This window comes from Guillardia theta (assembly GCF_000315625.1).
Source record: "Guillardia theta CCMP2712 unplaced genomic scaffold GUITHscaffold_82, whole genome shotgun sequence".
Taxonomy (NCBI): Eukaryota; class Cryptophyceae; order Pyrenomonadales; family Geminigeraceae; genus Guillardia; species Guillardia theta.
In genome coordinates, this window is record NW_005434592.1 from 1 (window position 1) to 8,749 (window position 8,749).

At 57.2% G+C, this 8,749-nt stretch overlaps 3 protein-coding genes across 3 annotated transcripts; 2 read left to right on the forward strand and 1 right to left on the reverse strand.

Annotated features, from left to right (window-relative positions):
- Nucleotides 1–124: 124 nt before the first annotated feature.
- GUITHDRAFT_115162 (hypothetical protein) lies at nt 125–2,339 on the reverse strand (the record flags this gene model as incomplete). The annotated part of the gene is made up of 13 exons (XM_005825538.1): nt 125–159; nt 201–267; nt 539–582; nt 624–742; nt 799–953; nt 1,007–1,052; nt 1,131–1,186; nt 1,233–1,277; nt 1,470–1,550; nt 1,815–1,870; nt 2,085–2,106; nt 2,162–2,254; nt 2,298–2,339. 13 exons carry the CDS (start codon nt 2,337–2,339, stop codon nt 125–127), a joined length of 861 nt encoding a protein of 286 aa, XP_005825595.1.
- Nucleotides 2,340–2,773: 434 nt separating this feature from the next.
- On the forward strand, nt 2,774–4,766 carry GUITHDRAFT_165138 (hypothetical protein). Its single transcript, XM_005825539.1, has 9 exons — nt 2,774–3,140; nt 3,310–3,616; nt 3,698–3,776; nt 3,834–3,901; nt 3,948–4,027; nt 4,091–4,166; nt 4,217–4,293; nt 4,338–4,415; nt 4,463–4,766. The coding sequence occupies exons 1-9, from the start codon at nt 2,781–2,783 to the stop codon at nt 4,496–4,498; spliced, it is 1,161 nt and encodes a 386-aa protein (XP_005825596.1). The 5' UTR covers nt 2,774–2,780; the 3' UTR covers nt 4,499–4,766.
- A 2,286-nt stretch (nt 4,767–7,052) lies between these two features.
- Nucleotides 7,053–7,847, forward strand: GUITHDRAFT_115165 (hypothetical protein; the record flags this gene model as incomplete). Its single annotated transcript, XM_005825540.1, has 1 exon — nt 7,053–7,847. One exon carries the CDS (start codon nt 7,053–7,055, stop codon nt 7,845–7,847), a length of 795 nt encoding a protein of 264 aa, XP_005825597.1.
- Nucleotides 7,848–8,749: the final 902 nt, after the last annotated feature.

Below are 8,749 nucleotides of genomic sequence, written 5' to 3' on the forward strand. Positions count from 1 at the left end.
GGAAGCAAGGATGAGGAGGAAGTCAGGAGGAGGAGGAATGAGGAGGAGGAATGAGGAGGAGGAGGAGGAGGAGGAGGAGGAGGAGGAGGAGGAGCAGCGACCCGTCGATGAGTCAACGGAGGCGTCAAGGGCGTTTGCTATCCTTACGTGCACCGCGTACTGCCAGCGCCCTCAGCTCTCCCCTCTTGTCCCTCCCGTACCGACATGCCCGACGACGGAGGCGTTGAAGTAGACCATCGGCCCCGCCAGCTCCTCATGAGGCTCCACCTGGAGAGCAAGTTGGAAAGTTTCCTGCCCTGCCCTCCTTTTCTCCCCTCTCCTGCTCTCTCCTGCTCTCTCCTGCCCTTCCCCCTTCTCGGACCCAATCTCTCTTCTCTCCCCCTTCTCGCCCTCCCCCATGCTGCTCTGCTTCGTAACGCGTCTAATTCCTCCCACCATCTCATCCTCTTTCCCTCCTCCCCCTTTAATTCCTCCCACCATCTCATCCTCTTTCCCTCCTCCCCTCCCCCTTCCCCCCGATCTCCATCACTCGCACAACCTCTGCCTCTCTCGTCTGCCCCGTGTGCAAGTCCTGCACGTCAACTGCCACAGCATGAGCAGCCCACGAGCATCTCCCGCCCGACCTGAGGCCTTGATCATCCCTCCCTGGTCCTGCAGCAAGTTCCCATTCCTGTCCCTCAGCTGTGCAGCAGCAGGGCAGGGCGATGACGTCATCAGCTTCACAAGGACATGCGACATGTAACTGCTGACCTGGATCAGGAAGAAGCTCTTCTCAGTTGCCTCTATCAGCGGCGCCACCCCAGGTCCCTTGACTGTGCATGCCGCAGGATGGACCTGCCCTGCCGCTCAGCCTCCTCCCCCTCCTCGCTCGCACTCGCCGTCGCGCGTAGCCGGAAAGAGTCGAAGACGTCCCTCGTCTTCCTGTCCTTGCAGACGTGAACAGCTTTCCGCCCCTGGAGGAAGGAGGAGGTGAGCCGAGGAGGCGGGGCAGGAGCGCAGGCAGCACATGCTTGTCTCGGATGCTCACGTCTGCACCCTCGCCTATCAACAACCTGTGCATGATGCGCTTGTCACTTGTTGGTGTTGGGACTCATCCCCCCTCCCCCCCCCCCCTCCTTCCCCCCTCGCACCTCACGGTCGTGGTGTGTCCGCCTTCGGACGCCAGGTGGAGGGCGCACGAGTGATCCTGACGGGGAGCGAGTGAAGGAGGCAAAGGACAAACTTTGTCTCACCTTTCCCGCCTGTGAGTCGATGATCGAGCCCGCGGCCAGGAGTGCCTGGGAAGAACATCATCGTCCTCCTCCTCCTCCTCCTTTTCATCATCATCATCTCCATCCTCAACTTTCTGATCCTCCTCCCCATCTCCAGTTTCACCACCACAAGGGTATCCTCCCTCCCTCTCCTCCCTCCCTCCCTCTCCTCCGTCCGTCCGTCCCTCTTGCTACATTTCACTGCGCCCTTCGGCTCACCTTGCACACCGAGTTGTGTCCGTGTATTGCGGCAAGGTGCAGGGGCGTCAGGTAGTGCTGCCCTTGGATCTCTGCGTTCACCTGCGGGGCATCTCAGAAGCAGGAGGGAGGCAAACTCGACGCACGTTCGCCCCTTCTCGATCATGAGCTCAACGCAAGCTGCGTCCCCCTTCATGTTACAGTCAGTGCTACTCATTCTCCCGCCTCCTTCCTCCCGCCTTCCGCCTGCTGCTTCTCGCATCCCACCTCCCGCCTCCCCACTCCCACCTCCCACCTCCTTCCTCCTTGCCTTCCTTCTCCCTTCCGTCTCCTCCGATTCCCGAGATCCTCGCTTCCTTTCCTCACCTTCTCAGCAGCGAAGTGCAGCGGAGTCTTGCCAGTATGATCGCAGACGTTGACATCTGCCCCCATCTCGATCAACCGGAAGACAACCTCGTAATGCCCGTTGAAGATTGCTTTCTTCAGCGCAGAGTCTCCGTATCTGCCATGGGCCATCATCCCCTCCCCTCCTCCTACTCTCCCTTCCCTCCCTCCCTCTTCTCCCTCCCTCCTATCCCTCCCTCCTCTCCCTCCCCATCCTTCTTTGCCTGTCCAGAGCGTTGACGTCTGCCCTACAGTCGATGAGGAAGTTGAGTATCTGCGGGCAGAAAGTGTCAGAAGGCAGCAAGCTGGCAGGGCAGGAGGCAAGAGACCTCCATGTGGTTGTACGCTGCCACCCTGTGGAGCGGCGTTTGCCCTGAAGCATCCTCCCGCAGAGCCCTGTTCCTGTCGACGTTGACGAGGCCCTGGCAGAGGGGTGAGGAGCGGGTGAGACGCCTCATGGCGGACCTTTACGGCCTCGAGGTTCCCCGTCCTGCACGCGTTCTCCATGTCTCACTCCGGGATGATCGTTGCTCACGATCGCGCTCTCCGCTATCGGATCATCTCTGCTTGTCGCTGTGTAGATGCCAACCTTGACCTAGCCCTCTCCTCCTCGTCTCATGGCTTGTTCTGATGTGCTCTGCTCTGCTCTGCTCTGCTCTGCTCTGCTCTGCCCTGCTCTGCTCTGCTCTGCTCCTTCGCTTGCTCTTTCTAGTTTCACTTTCCGTCCCTCAAGCCGGTTGTTTCCCAAGCCAATCAAACCTGTACCCTAATGAGGGTGGTAATTCAAATGAGGGGTAATCAAGAAACAATGCCTATACTGGGGGTACATGAACTACCTTCTTTCTTCTGAACATGGGGGTTAGTGTAAAACAGAATGGGTAGGGGGTAGTATTCATGGGGTGCTGTGATGACTGGTGCTCGGTGATATAAGGGTAGTGAGGGTTCGCAATGGCGAGGGCCAAGTGCAGGATGGCGGCGACGATGATCGCTTGCTTGATGGCCATGGTGATGTCAGAAGGGAAGGTGCCGGTACCAGCGAGCAGAAGGACGGCAGTAGACTCGAGCATGCTGAGCAAGACAAGAGGCCTCTTGTACGTTAGCCCGATCCACATGTCATGGTCCCTTCCAAGCTCCTCCTCGTCTCGTTCTCCTCCTGCAGCTCGGGATCGCCCGATTGCACAGAGGATCCCAGGGGTAACGGACCAAGGGAAGAAGCTGCGAGGGCTCCCAAGGGCTAGCAGGCGGTACTCGCTGACTGCTCTCAAGACCTCAGCTCAGGCATCGCAATGGCGGGAGGTGCAGGATCCGGTAGATGCACCTCCCTCCTCATCCTCCCCCTCCTCCTCCTCCTCCTCCCCTTCCTCCTCCTGATCCTCCCAGTCCGCATACGCCACTCATACTATCTTCACGTGTCTATACAAGCTCTCCATCGCCTGCTCGTGGGGTCGTCTTATCGCGCTGACATTCCATTCCTCAGGCTTCGGGCTCTATGTACTATTGGAACGTGGAGACTGGGGAGACTACCTGGGATGTTCCAGCAGCGTTTTCACCCTCCTCCTCCCAGTCGCAGGCGGCTCAGTCCAGCTCCAGCGATGTGCCAGTGCAGATCAGAGTGTCAGACGACTACAAAGTGATCGAGGACTGCGCCGCGTTCTTCCTCGACTCGTTCTGGGAGCACAGCACCTCTATGGGGCCCCAGACGTTTGACGCCGCACAGAAGCGAGAGCTGCTGGAGTGTCAGAGGCAGGACCTTCAAGAGAGGCTCGTGCCTTGCGGGGCCCTCGGTGTCGAGTGACTCGGTGGCGGCAGGTACGGAAAGCTGGTAGGGGAGAGGAAGTTGAAGTCAAGCCTGTTGCTGGTTCAAGGCAACAACGGAATGATCCAGGCCTGCTGCGGCATCGAGGTGTCTGTCGTTGATAAGGAGGACATCACCGTCCTGTCCAGGTTTGTCTCCTCTGACTCCTTGAGAGCTTGTTGAAATTGGTTGTATGTGCCCACCAGGGAAAGGGGCGAGAACATGCTCAAAGGCGGGCTGTCGGCCCTGGGCGGGCGAGCAAGGAACGAGCTGAGTAAGAGGACGAGGGTAGTTCCTCAGCGTGACTCGTTCGGCTGCAGGAAAAGCTCCTCTGATCGAGGTTGCGAATGCTGTTCTGCCGGAGAACTACGGGCTCATCCCTGTCTTGTCAAACCTTGCGGTGAGTCGATGTCATCCCCCCCCCTCCCCCCCCGCTCCTTCCCCACGCCCTCAACACTGGCAGGTGAGCGAGAGGAGCCGAGGTAGCGGTCTGGGGCGGAGGCTCTGCCAGGAGTGCGAGAGCATCGTGAAGAGTTGGGGTGAAATCACGGCGATGAACAGGAGGAGAAGTAACGGGCCGACGGAGCAGGTTTCCGAGAGATTTTCTTGCTGGTAGAAGAACAAAATGTTGCGGCACGAAAGTTGTACGAATCCCTTGGTTATCAGGTCCGTTGGTGTGACAGGCCCTGCCGGAAGTGACGATCTAACAGACTATCTGGAATCGTCCTGTAGACACCGTGAGAGTCTGCAAGCCCAAATCTGATGGGAGCTGTTTGGAGCTGAGGCCGGTGGCTGCTGCTTGATTGATCTGCTGTGCATTGACTGTTTGTCGCAGATCCCAACCATCGCAATGGTGAAACAGATCTTTTAGATGAGTTGCAGCCTTCGCGAGTGGACACTAGTAAACCTGAGCCAAGGCAAGAGTGGGAGGACACGTGATGGCCTGGGATGTTTTAAGTTCGAGCTGCCTTAGGGAAGTTGAGGTATGGGAGCACTTGCGACAATGTGAAGTGTTCCAGGAGAAACTCATCTGCCCTCTTGGCTGCCTTCGAGGCAGATCTGAACTTGTCACTGATGTAGATCTTCTCCCTGCCTTGCATCATGTGACGCAGGCTGCTGTTGATATAAACGCGGGGCTGAAACATGCCGTCGGAGGTCTGGGTGATATTTCTGTAGCTGTACTTGTACGTTTCTGCCTTGGACTTGCTACTTGGTGGAGGCGCGTGATCCTGCTTATTTTGACCCTCCCCATCCACGCAGCTCTCAACCTTGACCCTCTTGCTCTTCCCCTGAGACGAGCCACCCGGCATCGAGTCCATCTGCATAGCCTTCCGAACAAGCTTCCAGCTGACGGCATTGCACTTGAACTCCAGAAGCAGCTCTTGCAGATGTTGCGGGTCTCCGCAGGCCTCAATTTTCTGCATCAGCACGGGATGGTTCCTAGTGAACCAAGACTCCTTCAGGCACTCCTCCTTGATCTCCCGCAGCAGCCATAGCATCTTGCTCTTGATCGACGAAAAGTTTGGTTTCATCTTCAGGTCTGACATCTTAGCCTCGAAGTTGTCCCAAACGTCTTCGCTGGTGGTTTTCATGACCGAGAACGGCAGTCTCTGTGACAACTCTACCATCTCATCGACCACTCGATCTAGGAATGGGCAGACGCCCGATCGCGCCGTCCCATGCCTCAGCTTCGGAGGCTCATACTCGTGGACCACGGGCTCACTTGCTTCAGCAGGTTTCTCTTGGCTTCTCCTCTTGATTTGACTAGATCGCAAAGGCACCTGAGGAGCATCTGCCCCTTCCTTCTTGGCGATTCTCTCGCACTCTTCGGAGTCTGAGGGCTCAACCTTCACACCGACTGCTCTCGGCGTGTTCTCCTTGCTGCCGTCCGAGCTTCTTCGGTCCCTTCCAGTGTTATCCTTGCCACTCACTCTCGCCCCCTTCGACTTCTTGCCACTGCTGCTCGGAGTTGGTCGAGCTTCCCTCTGGCCCTCCTCTTTCAGGCTCAACATGTCCTCATCCGGGTTGGATGCTTCAACGCCGCTGTCTGCCTCTCTGGTCACTGGGTCTTGCGCGACTTGAGGCTGTTGAGCCTCTTCTGTGTGCGCGGCATCCTCGCTCTCGTCTTCCGACGGCACAATCTCCATCCAATCGTCAATGATCTCCTCATCCCGAGCGTAGTCCTCCTCGAGTGACCGGCTGAGGCCAATGGAGTCATACATCATCTGCACTAGCTCGTTGACGTAGCTCTCGTCCCCCCCCTCGAGGAGATACTTCCGTTTGCAGTTGGCCACTGACTTGTAGAGTTTCTGCATCGCCTGCTCCTTCAGCGCAGAAGCCTCGAAGAAGTCCAAGACACCATCTCGGGAGAGCTCCTTTATCATCGCACACTCTTCGTTGTAATCTAGCTTGTTTCTCTCCACGTTCTGCATCAGCTCCATCTTCAGCTTTGGCGCATCAAAGCCGTCTTCGGCTTGCGCATCTATCAGGCTCATGATGATCGGGTTGTTCGCCATATCGTATGCCTCAGGTCTCCACCAAGACTTCTTGCAGATCGGGCATGCTCTCCCTTGTTTACATTTCAGGTTGATGTCTGCCACACAGCTGCTACATATGGTGTGAGGACAGTTGGGCATGAGTTTGGGGAGAATCCCTTCTGCGCTCGAGAAAGCGTCGTTGCAACTTGGGCAGCGCAGAAGTTTTAAGATGTTTCTCTCTCTCTCTTCCATCGACATACGAGCGTGTACTGTTGGCAGCAGAAGTCAGTTTGAGCATGCTGGGGGCAGGCACACAGAAAGGAGTCTGAGACGTCCCTCTAGGAGCTGATTCTACCACACAAAGAGTCAAAGAGATGTTTCCAGGTTGAGTTTGCATTTCTCATCGCTCTGACCTGATCGTCTTCTAGTTACCATAAGCTCTCTGAAGACATCTCTTCATCTCCACCAGTCATCTTCCTTTCCTCACTACAACCCTCTTCCTTCCCCTCATCCATCCATTCTTTCCCGCCTCCGGCCTTGGGGGCTCGCCATCCGGCGGGCCTGATCAGTGCTCGGCTGGCCGGGCCCGGCATCCCACGGACACTTGAGTAAAAATATGGGTACTGCTATATTAGTAATAGTCACGTACGGTCAGGCTCCCATGCTCCGACCCGGAGCTTCTGTTGCTAAAAATAGACTCCGGACCTCAACCGTTGCATGTTTGCCTATTTTCTCTCCGACCCGCTAAAGATGTTCCCAGCCCCACCCCTTCAACTTGTTTCCTTCGGCAGCTCCTTCCCTACGCTCTCTGCTTCAATCGCTTGTTGGACAAATACCCCAACAGAACACGTCCTTTTCGTTTGATTCCTTCTGCTCTCTGCATTCCCGCGTCGAGTTGATCTCATGTGCGATATCGAAGTCTTTGGCACAAGTGCTGACCTCTGCGATATGTACTGGTCTCCATATGACGACGACATGCTCTCCCAACACCCCCAACCACCCTTCCTCTCCTCCCCTGCTCCCCCCCAGACGGAGCCTCCCTCCTGCCAAGATCGTCTCCAGCATGACAGCATCAGCTCTCAGATCTCCTCCGCCCGCGTCGCGCTCGTCTGCCCTCGCAAGAAGAAGGCAGGCCCTGGCCAGTCTCCCCGACAGCCCGACGACCCGGTCGTGCTGACGAGAGAGCTTCTGGAGGGCCTCTTCGATCGCTCGCTCGCTGCGGCATCGGAGGCGCTTGGGATCTGCCCTACGGCCATCAAGAAAGCCTGCAGGAGGCTCGGGATCGACAAGTGGCCTTTCAAGGGGCCGGCAGGGAGGTCCAGCAAGCCACCTACCCCGCCATCCTCGTCGGCCATGTCGGGAGGGTGTGTGGCATCGGTGGAGGTGTCAGCGTGCGAGGACCTGCCGCTATCAAGCCATGGCGCCTCGTCGTGCATGCTTGAGACTGCAGGCCCAAGCGATGGCACTGCTTGTCAAGACCTCTCCATGGGCTCGACATGTCTTGCTTCGAGCAACTGTTGGAGGAAACAAATCGACGATCCTCACTGCACGGAGACCCGCCATTGCCCTCTTCTGCTTCAACGCCGAGACTCTCTCGACAAGTACGCGTCCATGCTCACCGTACCTCCTGGAGAGGAGGGGCAAGGCGACGCCGTGTTCTGGAAGGAGCTGCTGGGGATGCTGCCGGAGGAGGTAAAGGGGAAGAGGGTGGATGTCGACTTTGACTTTACCTATGGTTCATAAACTTGTATGTTCCGAATGCATGTGAAGGCAGTGCGTAGGGCAGCATGAGGGGGAGGGGGGTTTGAAGGAGGCGGAGATGATATTTCCAATACGTGTATCGACCATGCGAGTTCACTCACAACTTGAACCCAAGTTGAAGCAAGTTCAGGATTGTTGGCTGATAGTGGCAAAGGTCCGACCCAGATACTATGATACGTACCAGCCCGGGCCAAGTCAGCAGGTCATGCCGCCCCAGAGCCTCCAAGGCCGGCAGATTGGCAACAAACACAGCCTGGACTTGAAGATGAAAATGACCATGCTAAAGATAATGCTATGAGAAGGGGACTGAGCATGGAGTCCACCACCTCCTTCAAACCCCCCTCCCCTAACGCTGCATTACGCACTGCCGTCACATGCATTCGGAACATACAAGTTTATGAACCATAGGTAAAGTCAAAGTCTACATCCACCCTCTTCCCCTTTACCTCCTCCGGCAGCATCCCCAGCAGCTCCTTCCAGAACACGGCGTCGCCTTGCCCCTCCTCTCCAGGAGGTACGGTGAGCATGGACGCGTACTTGTCGAGAGAGTCTCGGCGTTGAAGCAGAAGAGGGCAATGGCGGGTCTCCGTGCAGTGAGGATCGTCGATTTGTTTCCTCCAACAGTTGCTCGAAGCAAGACATGTCGAGCCCATGGAGAGGTCTTGACAAGCAGTGCCATCGCTTGGGCCTGCAGTCTCAAGCATGCACGACGAGGCGCCATGGCTTGATAGCGGCAGGTCCTCGCACGCTGACACCTCCACCGATGCCACACACCCTCCCGACATGGCCGACGAGGATGGCGGGGTAGGTGGCTTGCTGGACCTCCCTGCCGGCCCCTTGAAAGGCCACTTGTCGATCCCGAGCCTCCTGCAGGCTTTTCATGA

Excerpts from the sequence above, each read along its gene's own strand:
- GUITHDRAFT_165138 (XM_005825539.1), top strand. The coding sequence starts at position 2,781 with ATGGCGAGGGCCAAGTGCAGGATGGCGGCGACGATGATCGCTTGCTTG. Across the intron at positions 3,141-3,309 it reads GGCGGGAGGTGCAGGATCCG|GCTTCGGGCTCTATGTACTA; the intron begins GTAGATGCACCT and ends TCCATTCCTCAG. Across the intron at positions 4,028-4,090 it reads CTGTCTTGTCAAACCTTGCG|GTGAGCGAGAGGAGCCGAGG; the intron begins GTGAGTCGATGT and ends CAACACTGGCAG.